Source organism: Mchenga conophoros, linkage group LG15 (assembly GCF_057382185.1).
Source record: "Mchenga conophoros isolate Kocher_MC1m ecotype Shallow Benthic linkage group LG15, M_conophoros_male_GT1.1, whole genome shotgun sequence".
Lineage (NCBI taxonomy): Eukaryota > Metazoa > Chordata > Actinopteri > Cichliformes > Cichlidae > Mchenga > Mchenga conophoros.
In genome coordinates, this window is record NC_140540.1 from 10,751,098 (window position 1) to 10,768,647 (window position 17,550).

The 17,550-nt window shown below is 46.8% G+C and overlaps 1 protein-coding gene across 8 annotated transcripts in view; it reads left to right on the forward strand.

Moving 5' to 3' along the window:
- Window positions 1-15,819, forward strand: part of nhsl1b (NHS-like 1b) — a 100,995-nt gene extending 85,176 nt beyond the window's left edge. For 4 of the 8 annotated variants that reach the window (XM_085248219.1, XM_085248221.1, XM_085248224.1 and 1 more), the window contains exons 4-9: window positions 1,810-2,014; window positions 4,514-4,645; window positions 6,346-9,648; window positions 10,667-10,799; window positions 12,465-12,494; window positions 13,324-15,819. In XM_085248219.1, the coding sequence (XP_085104345.1) occupies window positions 1,810-2,014; window positions 4,514-4,645; window positions 6,346-9,648; window positions 10,667-10,799; window positions 12,465-12,494; window positions 13,324-13,999 (4,479 nt within the window). In that variant the 3' untranslated portion in view covers window positions 14,000-15,819. The remainder of the gene's footprint in view (window positions 1-1,809; window positions 2,015-4,513; window positions 4,646-6,345; window positions 9,649-10,666; window positions 10,800-12,464; window positions 12,495-13,323) is intronic. The other 4 variants (XM_085248220.1, XM_085248225.1, XM_085248222.1 and 1 more) reach the window with 3 other exon arrangements.
- Window positions 15,820-17,550: the final 1,731 nt, after the last annotated feature.

Genomic DNA, 17,550 nt, shown 5'->3' on the forward strand with positions numbered 1-17,550 from the left:
ACCAAGCCTGTGTTCACATAACAGAGAACTTTGCTAATACATAAATACATAATTATTTCCAAGTCGTTTGTTGAATCTATGAAAAATATGAAAGATAACACAGAGATAAAGTACTTGGCATATTTCACCATGGTGTGAGGATACTGGAGAAGTAGAAGTGGCAGAAAAAGAGAATTTACAGCAGATGAACAAAATCTGAAAGTCATGTCATGAGCCCAGACCTCAGTATTATTGAAACAGTGTGGGATCATCTTGATATTTTTCCCAGAAAAAATATAACTAAGCAAGGGGTTCCTCTAAACATTTGCAGAGCATTGTAGAAGAAATGCACACTTGTTGACCACAGTTGTGGGGCCTGTGATTTTTCTGATGTCTATAAACACTTCAAGAAAGAAACTAAAGAAGAGAAACAGAAATTTGAGGCAGAAATAAAGACGGGTAGAAAAAAATTGACAAGAAAATGAATCCGAGACAAAAACTATTATTTCTTGCTCTTTTCATCTGACAGACAATTTGTGTGAAGTGAAGCGTAAATGGTCAGAAAGCTGCATATTTCTCATCTTCTCGTTTTTATTTCGAACACACACACAGTGTGATGTGAAGGGCACTCAAAAGGGTTAGTGGGTCTTTCACTGTGTTGTCCCTTGGAGCCCCTCGGTTTCATCCTCGCTTTGACCCCTGACTTCAATGTTGTCTTTCTAAACTGTCGCCTCCCATCTCTTGTTTGTCCTCCTGTTTTCTGCACACTCACCCCATCTCTTCAGCTCAAGCCAATCCCCCTCTGCCCTGCCTTCCTTGCCCCTTCTTCCACTGTTCTGCTGTTTGTCCCCCTCCTGCTCTCTTCCCCATCACTTCCTGTTGTACTGAGACCGCTGAGCCTAACTTTGCCTGACAGCAGCTTCTAAAGAAGAAACAGGGCTCCCGCTTGAGCCACAGCTATGCAAAGTAATAAGCCATGCTTGGAACCAAACTATTGCTGAGATGTTTTTATATACATCCCCTCTCTTCACCTCCCCTTTTTGCTGCCCCCCATATTTACCCATCCATCCGTGCATTGTTTGTATGAATGCACTCTCAGTCAGGGGATAGGAAAAGTTTGAGTGATGCAGTAGTAATTGGTGGCAATCATCTGGATTTTGTAACTACCTATAATTACTACAATTTAGAATCATTTGGAAAAAGTGACACAAATGGCACTCACATCAACCTAAACAACATTGCTGCCATGCTCTGGACTAACTGCTCAACTTCAAGCCTGGACACTGGGGTAAAGCACCGCTGTCTGTTGCTTTCTGCCGTAAATTCACAATCCAGGGCCCTTAACGTGTCAGCACAGTTTACTGCATGAGTGATTCTCTCTCTGTGTCTCTCCCCACTGTTGCTCTGTAGCTTTTATCCTCCAATCTCCGACTGCTCTGTCAGTTCTCTGTGGCGGGTGTTTATTTGTGTGATTGTGTGTGCATGGTTGACCGTTTCCATTGGATAGGATGTTTACGGGGCCGCAAGCTTCTAAAGGTCACAGCAGTGTAATATATTAAAGTTTGTTCAGCTCATATTGGCACAATCTGTCATTTATGGTTCTGACTAGTAAATCCTATGATATTTATTTCCACTCACCTTTTATACCGTTATATAGACATTTATTCTTAGTAATAACTTTTATGCTTCGATCTGATGCTATTTTTATGTATTGCCTTTCATTGTGTCGCATCATGTTACCTCTTTCCTTGTTTCTTTCCTTTCCTCTCTTTCTAGTATTTCTTTCTTCAGCTTTACCCCTCATTAACATGTTATCTTTCTCTCAATCAGTCCACCGCTTCATCGCTGGAGGATGACAAATCTCAGCTCTCCATGAGGTCTCAGACGCCACAGGGCATGGGCGAAGGAGGGGAGGGGTCCGACCCTGACGGACAGGTGGTATGGAACAAGGCTGCCCTCCTCCCCACCCCAGAGGAGAAGATGAGGCGGGCAGCTCAGGCCGTACCCACAGACATAGTTGCCATCAATGTCACAGGTATGTCACACCTCATGACTTCATTCAGTCCGTCTCTCAACTGCTAGCAAGTAGCAACCATTCTTCATCGCCAGGTTGAGAACCAATGTCCCGATCCATCCGTAGCTCCATTTTTGTACAGTTTAATCGGCCTCATTCGTCCCTGGTGTCTCTTATTTTGCATTACCATCTCACTGACAGGCCTTTTGCTATTAAGGGAAATTTCTGACTTTTTTAGCAGTTTGATTGAGGTATCCGATGATAAAGAGAGTGTCAGCATGCTGACATGTCATGAGAAATTTGCATTTCAGTTTATTAGTTTAATTAGTTTTCACTGTTTCTGTTTACAAAAAAAGAAAAAAAAGTCACATATTTCCTTTAATCAACCTTCTGTGAATGAGTGATTGCAGAATAATAGAAAACTGTATCCAGTCATCCACAGATGGGGTCAAACTTGCACGTGGCACTCAACCATGTCTTCCTCCTCTATGTTACCTTCACTCCTCTCATCATGCCTCTTGCAGACTGACCTTTGCCTTCCTTTATGCATGCGTGAGCGTGTGTTTATGCCTGAAAGTCCTTTGACAGCTTATGCCAGGGTCAAGGCTTTTCATCGTCTTTGTGTCAGATCACTGGCTGTTTGACAGATAAACACTCGTACACAGCAAATTTGTGTCAACTCAGTTCCCCTGTTAGCGCGCCGCATCTTTCAAGGTTTTCCGCCACTCATAGGTACACTTATCTTAAGATTTGTTCATGAGATTCTTTTGGAAGGAGTCCAGCGGTGGGATGGACTCGCAGATAAGATAAGATAAGATAAGATAAGATAGAACTTTATTAATCCCTCGGGTGGGTTCCTCTGGGAAATTCGATTTCCAAAAAAGCACAGCACCGACAGAAGTTACAGAGTTACAGAATATTATATATAACTCTCAGTTCAGCATCAACATCTATATTTTATTGTTACAGTTAATATATATGCAATCTACAGCCTTTTGACACTAATTAGCATTTAACGTGGTCCCTCGCCACACAAATCAGTGTTGTCACTTCAAATTAGTGGGAAAAAAGGAGTAAAACACCCACCGAGAGATCAGGGGCTTTGCCACTTTGGGAGGAATTTGTGATCGCAGCTATCCGCCCTTATATCGGTTTCTATTTCCCTGACGCCTGCAGGCTGTCACCAGCTAGTGAGATAGCAGAAAGAGCAGCAGTTCATAGCGACATATCACTCTTCCTTCAGGGAAACCGGACTCAGAGCGAGGAGATTATTGAGAAGCAGTTCATGTTTGCATGAGTACGTGTGTGAGTTTGAAAGCACCTTTCATCCCATATCTGTCCTTTCGCATGTTGAGCTTTGTGGTAAGAGCATGTACTTCTCATCTCACACATCTTACATCAATGTATGTTTATACCCCGTAATGGAAGTTTGCATAAAGGCCAGCCAAGGTTTTCTTTGTCAGACCCCTTCCTTTTGTTTTTGATTGGCATCACAGCCATTTTCTCTCCGTGGGTTGTAAAAGACACTTTGGCTGGTTGGTGAAAAAGTTCAGTTCACCCAAATAACACAATGCATTTTCTCAATTAGGCTAAACTTTCTCGTGTTGAAGAGGAAGATTCACATGCTTGCTGCACAACATGTTTTTGTGGATCACTCTTATCCCACCACTGAGCATAATCATACTTAACTAGAAAGTGTTAAACCTTTCTATTTGAATCCAGCTTTAGTTCAGAAAAATGCAGACTTTTTTTCAAGTCCAGTTAGTAGTTTGGATATGTTGGATATCCAGACATAAGAACGATTTTAGGTATTTAATATTTAGCATTTCTCAGGAATTGAATCAGAAGAATCAGAATCAAATAACTTGTTAATCCCAGAGGAAATTTTGTTCACATTTGCTACAAGACAGTAACTAACCAATTAAAGTACAAATTAAATGATATAATATTAATACAAAATATAACATAATGTCTCTAATAAATAAATATGAAAATAAATAAAGTTAAAATTCAGGTGCCTCTCTTATCATATTAACTTGATAAGGGGAATAGGTGTTGTAGTCTGTACTTACACTTGTGACGTCTCCTGTCATATTTTGCTAAATTCTCATTTATTATTTGTTTAGAACAGTCTCCGGTTCCACACGAGGGGTTTCCAGTATGTGATTTTGCACCTTAATATAAATATAACAGAAATCCTCAAAGACACTCTTGAGTAATATCATCCTTTTAAAAAAAAAAAAAAGCAATGCATTCATCCTTAAAAATAAATAAAAACTAAAATCTTAAGTTTTTAGAAGCACAAATCAGTTTGAGACTTAAAATAAAAGCAAGGAAAGAAAATGCTGATTTGTAATTTGGTTGAACTGACCTTAATATTTCCTGCCCTGTTGACGTTGCATGTCCAACTTGGAAAAAACAAAAACCCTCCGCATGTCTGTTGAGTTTGTTCCTTCTGACTAACCGACTGCTGTTTGCCTGTTTGTCCGCCTGCCTTGCTCTCGCCCTCCCGGCTACCAGGGGCAGTGTTTGACCGACAGGCGAGCATCCGGCGCTCCCTCATTAACACTGACACCGTGTCCCGCCGGCCCAAGAAGGTCAAACGCAGAAAGACTATATCAGGGCTGCCTGACAACATCAACCTGGAGCTAGGTATGGATCACTGTGGAGCTACATGTTGCCCTCTGCTGTCCACAGACCTGTCCCAACACGCTAGACAAGCATCTCTTCTTCCTTTCTTTACTGCCAGCAACCTTGTTCTCTATAGGTTTATGCTTTTATCACACATAACTGTGTACAGTTAGAAACTTGGCGAGCCCAGGAGGGTCAGACTGACTCAAGTGAGCTCACAGTGTTGGATAAAGGATGTGCAGCTGCTACAGCTGATGTCTACATTATCATTTGTCCTCATTCACTCTCCTCCACCCGAGGATCTGCAGCCAAGAACAAGTTATGAAATCATTTTTTGTAGTTCTGTTGTTTTTCTTGTCTTTTTGTTATACTGCTTAAAAAACTTCTAACATAACAGCAGAGTTTGCCAGTTCTGTCATATGGTAGAAGGTAACGTCAGACTTTGCTTCTGATTGGTTGATCATTTGGATCAACTTTCTGAAGTCCTTTTGTCTGTGATGTGTGTATATCTCTGTGTATATCTGTATAGTGTATGCTGGTAGCATAAGATTATTAATAAACTATCTATGAGACAACAAGCCCTGATCTCAGGTCGATAAGCCACCTTCACATGCTCTTTCTGAGCATTATCATCCTGTCCTACATTAGAAATGTAAAGATGCTGAGGTCCCCTCAGAGTTACTCAGCTGAGCCCAGTGTTAAGCGAGTACTAAGCTCACTAATCTGACACAGTGTTCTGCTGACAGCACCGCATGGCTAATGTTTATTTACACGTCATTGAGCTTCGGGATGACAGCACCATTTAAGGGAAATGTCATTGCTCTGTGCGATAACATCGCCCAGGCTGATAGGAAAAGAGCTTTAAAGTCTGGTTAGTGCCCAGCTGACAACACCCTCTGAATGTCATGATTACTGGGCCGGGATAATTGTCCCAGTGCTCCATCCCTCCCCTCTCCTTGCACCAGAGCTGCCTGCAAAGTAGACCTGCAGCTTAATCTATCGCAGCAGCAACAGCCGAGCTGTCAGTCCAGCTTTTAGCAAAGGAGGAGGAGAGTGTATGTGTGGTTCAGAGCGAATGGAGAGAGAGAGAGAGAGAAGAAAGGACGCAAGAGTGTGTATGTTTTGGAAGACGAGCATCAACAGTAGAAGCCACCACAGATGGGAGACACAGTAGACATCCTCTCTCGTTTTACGACTCAATCTTCAAACTGTTTGTTTATTAGCTGGTATGTTCAGTGTGCATCTTTCTGTTATGTGCATTTTATGTTTGTCCTTGTGCATGACAGGGCTGGCTTGGCATGCACACGTGTCTTCTTGTATGTCTGTGTTCCTATTTGTGTTTTTTTGGGGGGGGTTTCTCTGCCTAATGCTTAACCAGCTGCCTATCCTGGCACCCAAGGAGACTACTTCATTTTTCTATCTGATGTAGCCAGCGTAGGAGAAGCGTAGTAGCAGAGCCTCTATTCCTTCTCTCTGTCTCTCCTCATATCCTTTTCTCCATAATGAAGAAGACCAGAAGTTATTAACGTAAATCAGGTTACGCCAAATCAAATTAATTAGCTTCCATGTGACCACAGTTTATCTGACATTCCAGCCAGAAGAGCAGAAAGGTTTGTGGCTGAAGAAGTTATAGCAAGGGGGGGGGTGAAGGTGGGGTAGCAGGAAGAGGAATCACATGTTGATATGTTTCTTTTTTCTTTTTCTTTTTTTTTTGACAACAGCAAAAGGACACGGCGGAGATCTCCGGCCACATTCTATGTTCCTCCCTGGACAGTACTCCACACTTGGCCGTACTGGGAGTGTCAACTCAACTCTCCGACGTTCGGTGACCAGAGACTCGAGCTGTCAGACAGAAGAAGTAAAGATCGTGCCCCCGTCCATGAGAAGAATTCGAGCACAGAGAGGACAGGGAATCGCTGCTCAGATGGCTGGCATATCCGCTTCCTCTTCAACAGGAAGTATATCCATCTCCAGCAGCAACAGCTCTGGAATACTGATGCTGCCACAGCATTTTAATGGAGACCCGTCGCGTTTTCACAGTCTGCCCCGACAGGGCGCAAGAGTGTCCCTCAGTGCCGATCCCATCTATAGCAGCACACCCATCAAGTCAGAGGAACATCTGCAGAGGCAAATTGGAAAGCTTCAGGTCGACGATACTGTGGTACACATGAGAAACGCCCCGAGGACAGGAACTTTGCCCAGGCCCAAGTCCCAGGAGTTGAAGGGGACACTGTCCAGTGAGTGGGGCGGGGGTCCGGCATGTGTGGTTTCCCCTCATGCTGCTTATTCCACCTCGTTCATCCCCAATGCCACCATGTCCAGTTCTGCTGAGGTTATTACCCTTAACACCTCGAGCCAGCTCACCCAGTCCCCGGTCTCAGCTTACCCCGCAGCTCGAGCGCTCAGTCTGGCTTCCCCAACTAATGCTGACCCGCTGATCTCTAGTCCAGCAGCCTTCACCCACAGCTCCACCTGCCCTGCCTTGGCCACGTCTACTCCTACTCACACAGCACAGGATAGTGGCCTGAAAGTCAGAGCACCTGCCAGTGAGTCAGGTCACTCTGACAGTAGCACCCACAGCCACAGCACCTTGGCCCCCACTCCACCATCTTGTCTGCCGGAGGAGAACTGGATCTACGACACACCAGAAAACGTGGTGGCTCCACACCGCACTCTGACCTCCAGTTGCTCCACTCCAATCAACCAGCTCTATGGCAGCCTGGATCAGTCCTCTAGGACCACTACTGATTCCAGCTCTCTTTACTCCCAGGACAATGATGGATACTACACCTCTATGCACCTGGACTCAGGCCTGCGCTCGCGCAGTCACGGTAGCGGGCACGGGGTGGCAGCTGGCCGGGCCACCAGACACAGCATGTACGAGTGCCGCGAGATGGCCAATCAGGAGGACTCTGGAAGCCTGTACAGTGACCGCTCGCTGTCACGCAGCATCTCCCTACGCAAATCCAAGAAGCCTCCCCTGCCACCAGCTCGCACGGATTCTCTCAGACGCAAGCCAGCTGCAAAAATGCCCCCCGGAGGCGTTAGCGCCATCAACGGTGCTAATGGGGAAAGGGGTACGACACTTAATGAAACTCTAATTGCAAGCTTGCAGCAGAGCCTGCAGATGGGGTTGAGAGGAGGGAAGGGAAAGGGTGCGTCGCCATCATCAACCTCTCACAGCCCAAGCAGCGATTATGATGACCCTTGGGTCCTCAGGCCGCGCAGTCACAGCAGCATCAGTGCAGGCAGCTCCGCAGCATCACTAGCAGCTAACGCAAACTGCGGCGGCGTGTCTAGTGTGTACTCTCTATGCCATGTGACACCTGCCCACAGTGACACCAGCAGCCTGCGCTCTGACTACGCCGACTCTTGGGGCTACTACATGGACTACCCTCGTAACAACTCGGACCAGGGGGAGCAGACACCCCCAGCCCATGCCGCAGATAACATGTCAGCCGGCGTTCACCCAGGAGTCTTACAGAATGGAGGAGGGATTCACAAAAGTCAGATCCCTGGAGCTCCAGGTCAGGAGCGAGAGGTGTCGGCGAAGCCCAAAGCTTCCACCTCCTCCCCAGACCGGGTGCATAGACTCACCTCGCCATCTAGTGGCTACTCCAGCCAGTCCAACACTCCCACAGCTGGAACCCCAGTGCCCGCCTTCGCCAGGTCCATGTCTCCCTCGGGCGGCCGGCCAAAACCCAAAGTCCCCGAGAGGAAGTCCTCTCTCCTCTCATCAGTTTCCATGTCCTCCTCTTCTACCTCCCTTTCCTCCAACACTTCAGACTCACTTAAGAGCAACGGTCCTCCTCCTCCACCACCACCTCTCCTCTTCTCCTCCTCCTCAACTCCCAACACCCCTCTCAGCCCACCTCCACCCTTCCCTCCCCCTCTACCGCCAAGCTCTAGCACAGCTTCCCTGACTCCTCCACCAGCTCCCCCATTGCCAACCACTCCCCAGGGAGGTTCTCTAAGCCTGAACTCTACTTGCTCCACCTCCCCGGAATTCCCTCCACCTCCATCCCCCGAGATGCTGATTCACCCGAGTTCATCTCCCAATGGGAGCTTCAGTCCCCCTCCTCCTCCACCACCCCCACCTCCTCCTCCTCCTCTGCTGGCTACTGTTACAGCTTCCTCCTCCCCATCTTTTAAGAAGGCACTAAATGATGCTCCTAAAGAAGCTCCTTCTAACAGTCCCACAAACTCACCTAAGCCCCTCATCACACCATTTGCACTTCAGAGCGTTCAGCTTCGTTCAGTCAAGCGACCAGAGAAGGAGATCACAGATGACAACAAAGCTGAGAAAACAGGGATGGACCTCCTTCAGGGGCTAAAGCCTCTGAGCCTGGATAGCTGTTACTCTCAGGAGCATCCCACTGTCTTACCCCTTTTGAACAGCTCTCTGGAAGCGGATTCCCATTATTCCTCACCATCGCCTGTGTCAAAGCTCCTGGAAGAGTTGTCACTGGATGACAGCATCACAGAGGACTCACCGGACATTGCCATCGTAAATGGAAAAGCTGATGATGAGAGTTACACACTTGTGAATGGGAATGAAAAAGAGGAGGCACTAGCATTGCCCAGTCCCGCACAGAGCCACGAAAGCTCTCCCATCAAGCAGAAGGCCCCACCCCCAGCAGTCTCCAAGAAGCCCAAATTTTCCCTTGTCCCACCAGTAAGCCCCCAAACAATAAATAAACTGTTTCCATCTCAGCAGGAAGAGACTAACATCCCCCAAACAGAAGACCAAGTAGATTCTCCGCGAAGACAAACAAAAGAAGAGGTGAAAGAGGGGGACGGTGAGCATCAGGAGGAGAGAGAAGACACTTTAGAGCATTTAGCAGAGCGCAAAGGAGCATTCACTGAAACCCGATACGAGTCTTGTATCACTACATCTGTTAGCAAGGAGACGAGTAATGCCTCTGGGCTTTATACCAACGGAGAGGCTGATGAAGAAGAGGAAGAGGACTGTGATGGGGCGAGCAGCACCACAGGGTCCATCAGCTCCAAGGACGACGAGGCAGGTGAGTCTGACTCGTAGTTTACTGAATATGTTTCCACAAAACAAACGCAGAAATGCAGAAACGGAAGCAGAAAGCCTTAATGTACTTATTTGCCAAAATCCTAAGAGGTTAGAAGTGATCCAGCAGACTGAGGGTTGTGCAATGGGTTCCTTTGAGCTGCTGTAAAATTTATTTTGCCCCTAAGCAAGCGAGCTAAACTTGAAGGCAGAAGCTTTTAAAGGTTTGAAAAGTGTGAAAACGAAGCGGGATCGACGGCTTATCACTGGGACAGCAGCTCTGCAGCCTCGTGCAATCATCCCGCTTACTCTTTATTCTACTCCTCCTTCTATATTTTGTATGCGGAGATCTCTTTTGGCTGCTGTCCCCCTTCTTTTTTTTGTCCCCCCTCCCGCATTGCTGCACACGTACACACACCTCAGCCTCCGCTGTCTACTCGAGTCCTCTCCACCATCCATCCTTCTCTTCTGTCCAAATATTCATTTTTGCCCCTCTGCCTTTTCTCTTGCTCTCTCTCTCTCTTTTTGTGTTAATCGCTCAGCCCGTGTTTTTCCTACTCAGCTGTCCTTCTGTCCCACTCCCTCTCTGAGTTAAGGGAAGGGGGGTAAGTATCCCAAAGGAGATGCTTTATGTGGTTGGAGGGACAGGGGGGAGGGGCCCGGTCGTATCGGAGGGGAGGGGAACGGATCTGGTAAGGGGATGAAGGGGAGGATGGGGAGAGCGTAAAGTGAGACTGCCTGCAGCGGCTCAGGCAGTCGAAGCTCAGACGTGAGCGCGGAGGTTAAGAGGAAGAGGAGGAGGAGGAGGGGGGAAAAAGCTAAACTAGAGGAAATGAAAGAAGAGGAATATCTAGAGAGGGAAGAAAATGTAAGGAGACAGTTGGACATCTCCTCCGTACGACTTCAGATTTCATAGGCGGCCAGGTTAATGCGACAGGATGGATGTAGGAGTGTGTGCTCCCTAAAAGTCTGCTCTCTCCTGACTGTGTTGGATGTAAATTGTATATCCCCCCTGACCTCAGGTGACGTCTTTGAATCCAGTACGGCCGAGTCGTCTCCAGCCCCGTCAGCAAACGGGGCGTCCGAGAAGAGCATGGTAACCCCGACTCCCACGCGACCCCGAACCACAGAGGACCTCTTCGCCGCCATTCACAGGTACGACGATGCACTCGTCTAATGTCCTTGTCGCCCTGCTCATTTTTAGAGCACCACAGCAACTTATTTTCTCCTCACCCACCTCGGCTCTGGATACATAATTTATTTCCCCGATCTAGTCCTGCTTCCTATTATTCCTACTTTTCTTTCCTCTCCACCTGCCCTCTCTGTCATTCCTGCTTTTCCAACATCCTCATAAACCCTTGATTTGTGTTTTTCAGTCATCCCCCACTCTCTGCCCTCCACCTCTGTCATAACTTTATCCAGCATTATCCCATACAGAAGAGTACACATCTGTCAGAAAGCCGATCTCTGGCCAGTGAAGGGCTGTGAAGCATGAAGGCAATGGTTAATTTGTATACTAAGCGTTTGTGAGTGTAGTTAGATTACAATTGCTCATTTTTAGCAAGAAAAAAGAAAGAAGGGGAAAAAAGGCTGTTGCTTCATCCATAATTTACTACTCGACACCCTCTGGTCCTAATCTGGGTTAGAGGCCACTGGAGACATTTCTCATTCTCCGTTTCTCCGTCTACACGCCGCTCCGCCGTCTCTGACATATACTGCATACGTGCTCTTGTGACTGAAGGCGGCACAGGCATAAATTTCTCATGCAGCCCGCCAGTTTGGGTTTTGCGGTCACGTGCAGCAGCAGCAGCATTGGGGAGTTCTCTTAAGCGTCCCAGGATTTCATTTTGCTGTATTTATGGTCCCCACGTCACGTGTGCATGTATCATTTATTGCGCTGCCTAATTAAACGTGAATATTGTGTAAGCGTGTGTGCGTTTGTAGTCAAGGCAGCATTTGTTTACCACTCTCCTCCTCCTCCATCTATCGCACCCTCACAGCGTGGGAGATATAGAATAATTTTGCAGATTTGGGAAGTGATGACCGTTTCCCAGCGGTGCTGTTAAAACTAAAGAAGATCCCTCAAACAAAAGAATGAACTAGCACAAATTCAATCTGCAAAAAGTGCCCTAAACTGTAAATTCAATCGAGAACTGTTCAAGGGTGGAAGCACCGGGTATTAACTGTAACACCCCTGTAATACCACCTGCCCAGTTCTTTTTGTTTTTATTTTCGTTCACCTTCACGTTCCCCCGTCCTTTCTCTCTCACTGTCTGTGAAATCAGAGTAATAAAAGCCTCGAGTTGAAATTCCTTCACAGCAGCGGCCGAAAACACAAGTTCGTTGTGAGAGAAATCCTCCAAACCGAATGTAATCCAGCCAGCAGAAAGAAATCGATCCATTGCAGCCATGCTTATATTGCCTCCTTGTTTACCTCTATAACTGGGATTGGCACCTGCGCTCTCTGTTTGGATGTGCACGCACGTGGGATTGTGCGTGAGAAAAGTCTTATGTAATGCTGATGGGCTAATGTGGAAAGGGAGCTCACAGCGGATGACGCTAGATGGAGGTTGAATTTAGGGCACAGACATATTTTGCAGCGTTAGATTCTCACACAAACCATTTCCATCCCTTCAGTCCTCCCTCGCACTTTTTTGACCTTCACACAGCGCTGTACATCCCCACAGGTTATTTGCCCTTTAGGGAAGATTTCCCTCCAACGATCTAATCTGAGGATTAAAGAATTTTGTCTCCCTTATCACAGAATGTGTAGTTGTAATTCCGTTAATCATGTTTCTCCTCTCTTCTTCCACTGTGCAGAGAGGGAATGGGTGCAGTGTTTCTAGAGAGGTGCGTAGTGGCAAGTAGCCCCTTTCCTTTAATTAGCGAGCCTTGTTTTCACCACCGCCACGCTGATGCTGCCTTGGGATTAGCAGCAGTAATCCCTCGGTGCAACCCGCCACCCCCGGTATCACAGACACGGATTAATAAGGCTGTTTTCGCCTCAAGCCCTAACGCCTCCTAATTCTGCCAGTTGCAGCTTTTATTGCCATGCTTTGGTGCAGGAGTTATCAACACTCAAGGATGAGTGGTGCAGCAGACTATGCTGATACCGACCACAACAACCACCAACCGCCTCCTGCTGAGAGGAGGCCGCCTCGTCCTCATGTGATTAAAACAGCTCTGGGCGCTTTCCTCAGTTTGTTTTGTGCCGCGTCTGAGCTTTCATGCAGCGTTGCAGCTTCTGCAGCTTCTGCTGTAAAACCTCACCGAATTTCTTTTAACCTGAAATGTGTAACTCTTCTTCTTCTGCTCCTTAGCCCTGGTTTGTTTCCGAGATACGCCGCCATGTTTGTTTGCTGGGGGCAGTGCTGACATATGGCAAATTTGGGACAAAGATTTGTGGAACGTGGGCAGCAGAGTTTTAAATGTAATCTTTTTTTTTAAGCTGCAGCACAAACATCAAAAAGAGTGGGCTTACATGTGTGAAATCCCGTGGATGAATAGTTAAATCTGAGCTCATTGCTCCCTGACAACACTGCCCCAGTAACTTAGTCCTGTATTTTGCTCTGTCGAGTCAGCATTTATTTGCCCTAAAATAATTTGATCAGCCGTGCTTCCGCTCGCTCACTCAGTAGAATTCCTCAAGACTATTTTAAAATCATCTTTTCTTCCACAGGTCAAAGCGCAAGGTCCTGGGTCGCAAGGAGTCCGAGGAAGACAAGACCCGGCCTGGGAGCCACTCGCAATCTCCACCCACCACCCCGACGAGCCTGTCTCCAGGGATGACGTCGTCGTTGCCCCGTCAGTCGGGATCCATCCAGCGCAATCTCCGCAAGTCCTCAACCAGCAGCGACACCTTCAAGGCACTTCTCCTGAAAAAGGGAAGCCGCTCTGAGACCAGTTTCAGGATGTCTGCTGCCGAAATGCTTCGTTCCACTGACCCACGCTCCCAGCGAACGCGCTCCGAATCGGCGCTGGACTCCCCCACTGCTTCTCCCTCCTCACCGATGGCCCTGCACAGCCCGGCCGGTTCCCCGGGCCGGGGTAAGAGGGCAGCTGACGAGCGGGGCCGTTATGATGTCTTTACCCTGTCCTCGCCGACTTCGTCGCCCTTTTCAATGGGCGGATTTAAGTACGGGCGCTCTCGGACGCCGCCCTCAGCTGCCAGCAGCAAGTACAACGCCCGCAGCCGAATCCTCAGCAGCCCGATGACAGTAATCTGCGAGCGGGACGGGGAACTGGCTGAGAGCGAGTACGGAGACACGGCAGAAAGTCTGTCTCAGCCAGCAGCTCAGGCTGTCCCTGTGCTCAAAGACTCCAATGGCACTTTATCCGAAGAAAGCAGAAGTTAAAAGAGCAGGAGCCGCCCCTTAGCTTTGGGGAGCTGAACTTATTCGTTGTAACCAGGCAGGGAGCTGGAAGAGGAGCCCAACACAAGGCCCTCTAGAGACACCTTCCTGAGCTCCACCCCCGCCCCTCTGAGGGAGTGGACATGTCTGGTCCTGATGCGGGACCTGGATGCAGCTCCATCACGGACCGGACAGAGCGCAGTCTGAAGCAGAGAAGTGGACCTGCTCCAGCTTTTTAAGACTGCCATGATTCTCATTCTTTCCTTCGTTTGGTGATTCACCTTTTTTTGTTCAAAGAATAGTGTTTCTTTTAGACCTGGTGTTCCTAGTTTTGTTTGCCTTTTTTTTTTTTTTTTTTTTTCTTTCTAACTTCATCCCGCAGGAGTCCTTTTAGTTTCACCAAAGGACTAAAAGTTAAGATGGCAAACTTAAGTGAATTGAAGGAATGGAGAAGTCACTGACTGTTCGCTTAACTTTGCTGCTGTGGTGCTACGTAGCTAGGAGAGAGTGGAATGTAAAAGTGTGCGGGAGGCTCGCCTGTTTTCAGTTTCTGCTTTTCCTCTGCTGGCTGTGGGAAGTGTTTGAGAGCACCGTGGCTTGCAAGTGTCGGCTTCAAACAGCCAATCAATATGTGGAACGGGCGCGAGGACGTGGTACAGCAGGTGGCTCCGCGGTACAACTTCACCTACGGTTACCACTCTTTGATCGGTGGTTTTAGTTTGCAGAGCTGGTGTGTTCAGGGGTCCATAGGAAGTGCAGAGGGCTCAGTGCTGCCACCTAGTGACAGGGAACAGTGTGGAAAAATTGTTGGGGGATACGAAGGTTCAACCAAAACATCAAAATTACTCTCTGAAAAGGCTCATAAAAGTTAGTTTGTAGAATTTGCACTGTGCACAGTTTTTTTTTCTTGGTGAATTAAAAAAAAATGTTTTAATAAACCAATTACATCATGTCATGTCACGTGTTTGGAAGTTAAGTAAGAAATGATAACATTAGAGTAAAAGAATATTTTATTATCTTTTAGTGATCGTGTGGGTTACCAAAGAGCTTGAAAAATGAAACGGAGTTGGACGTGACAGCAATCCGATAGTCTGACACCCCCGTGCATACGCTCCGAGAAGATCCACCAGACCCTGTGGGGGCAGATTTCTAAATAATTTCTATAATGCTGTTGACCTTTCTGTTTATCCTTTTGCAGTTTTATATGGTTCTATATGTAAATAAATAGAGAATTGAGTTTTAAGTCACACTTGACCTATTTTCAAAGACTTTGTACATTTTTTTTAGAACCCTCTGTTTGCTGAAAGGGAGTGGTTTCCTTTTTCGTAGATTATTTATTTTCACATAGGAGGGCGTCGGTATGGTTTAACTGGTCAGAGTCAGCTGACGGGTGGTTGAGGCACAGGAAAGAGAGGTTAGGGGTTAACCAGAGAAATCAAAAAGCCACATTTAGCTGGCTGACCCCAGCGAGCCGTTATTCTGTTAAAGACGCATCAAAAAGATAATATCAATTTTAACCAGCCTTTAATCTGAAGTCATGCCACACTGGTGCTCACGGCTGAATAAACGTGGTGACAGTCGTGAGACTTCATAACCTCCTAACAGCCATAACAGCCTGTGTGTTAATCACCTGTGACCAAATAATGTGTCTCCCAGAGCCCACCAGGCTGTGATTGAGCGCTCCTGAAAGCATCTGTGCTTGTGAAAAGACAGAGAGGACAGAAGAAGTAGTGGGAGTGGAGCTGAAGGCAGGCTGCTAACGCTCTCGTGTATGTCTGTGTAATAAAAACAAGGTGATATTTAAAGAACGCATCTCTGTGTCATTTCTCTGTGTGTGTGTGTGTGTGTGTGTGTGTGTGTGTGTGTGTGTGTGTGTGTGTGTGTGTGTGTGTGTGTGTGTGTGTGCGTGCGTGTGTGTGTGCGTGTGAGAGATTCACGGCCATCTGCCTGCTCAACACCCCAAATCACAGCCTCATTAGCGCCGTCGCCATGGCACCCACACTCGTCCGTCATCTGGAAAACTCCCATTATTCACCCTGCTCCTTCTGCAGGGGTCATCACTTATATTCCTTCTGGACATCCTATTAGGACACACTTGGTTAGAGCCTCTCGCGTGACTCCCAGTTAGCGCTGAGCCATCCAGACAGGACGCTGCAACTTCTCAATATTCCTGCATCAACGTCCTGCAGAGAGACACCTATAAATACCATTGCGCCACTGGCCCGTCAGTCTTCTCAGGGGAACAGAAACGCAGACAGTGTCTTAGTATTTTAAATGAAGCCCCGTCACCTCTGATTCAGCAGCCACCTGCCCTCTGACGCAGCGTCCATCTGGCTGCGAGACAGGAATCAATATGAACTCCCCGCAGCTATAATCACACTATTGACACTTCACCGCTTCCCCTCGTCTTTTTACATTCAAGACCACTCAATGGAGAGTGTTTATAAGTCATGGCAAATAAAGCAGGGCTGATCGCAGGGAGGCCAGGAATAGTAACCACATGTGTTTAGGCTGGAGAACAGAGTGCTGCTTCACTTATTAAACATCTAGCTTTTTTGCACTTGATTCCACACAGAAAGACTCCGGTCAGATGGGGGAATCAAACCAGGACCTTCTTGCTGTGAGGCAATAGTGCTAACCACCGTTTTCATGCTAATAATTTTCACATGGATTCAAATCCAGGTTGGGACCTTTCTGTGTGGAGTTGTTGGAGCGTGTTCTCTCCGGTTACTCTGGCTTCATCACAATCCAAAGACGTGCATGTTGAGTAATTTGGTTAGTCTAAACTGACCATAGGTGTGACTGAATGTGTTAGACCTATGTGTGTACCCCCCACCTTTCGTCATATGACAGCTGGGATAGACTCCAGCACCTTCTCAAATCTGGATAAGTGAAAGAAAGGTGGATGGACTGATTTGGAGGGCATAAAATTTTACAATGTGAAAGTATTTAAAGATTCCAACAAGAATGCTATTTAAAAAAAAGCATAATAGTAGAAGAAAGTGTTTTAATCAAGCTAAATACTTAGTTTATCCACTTTAACTCATAAGGGCTTAAACCACAGAAGAAAACAGTTTTTGGGGACCCACTTACAGCAGCTATGTAAACTCCCTTCACCCAAACCTTTCCAATACTGGTGTTTAGGTGTTTCTGTCTGAACTGTGTTAAACTCTAGCATTCATTCACCAGTCAGCTGAGCCAAAGTACTATAGTTAATGAATGGCAGGAGTTATATTAATCTCAAAGACAAAGAGTTCTTACATGTGCATTATGAGATATGAATACTACATCCACACAGTTTCTGTTGCGTCCATACTGAACAGTAAATTTCTCCAGTTAATCTCACCAGAAAATGAAAGTACTTTCACATGATCAGCTCTAGTCTCCGCCAGGCTGGAGGGGAGGAGATAAAATTAAAATACAAAACTGTGGTGTTTAGATTAAAACAGTGAGCCTCATTATACCGATCCCCTCCACAGCATGTTTCGCTTTGCTGAGCACGGCCAACGAGATCAATATGCGTGTGTGTATGCATGAACAGAGGATAAAAAAAA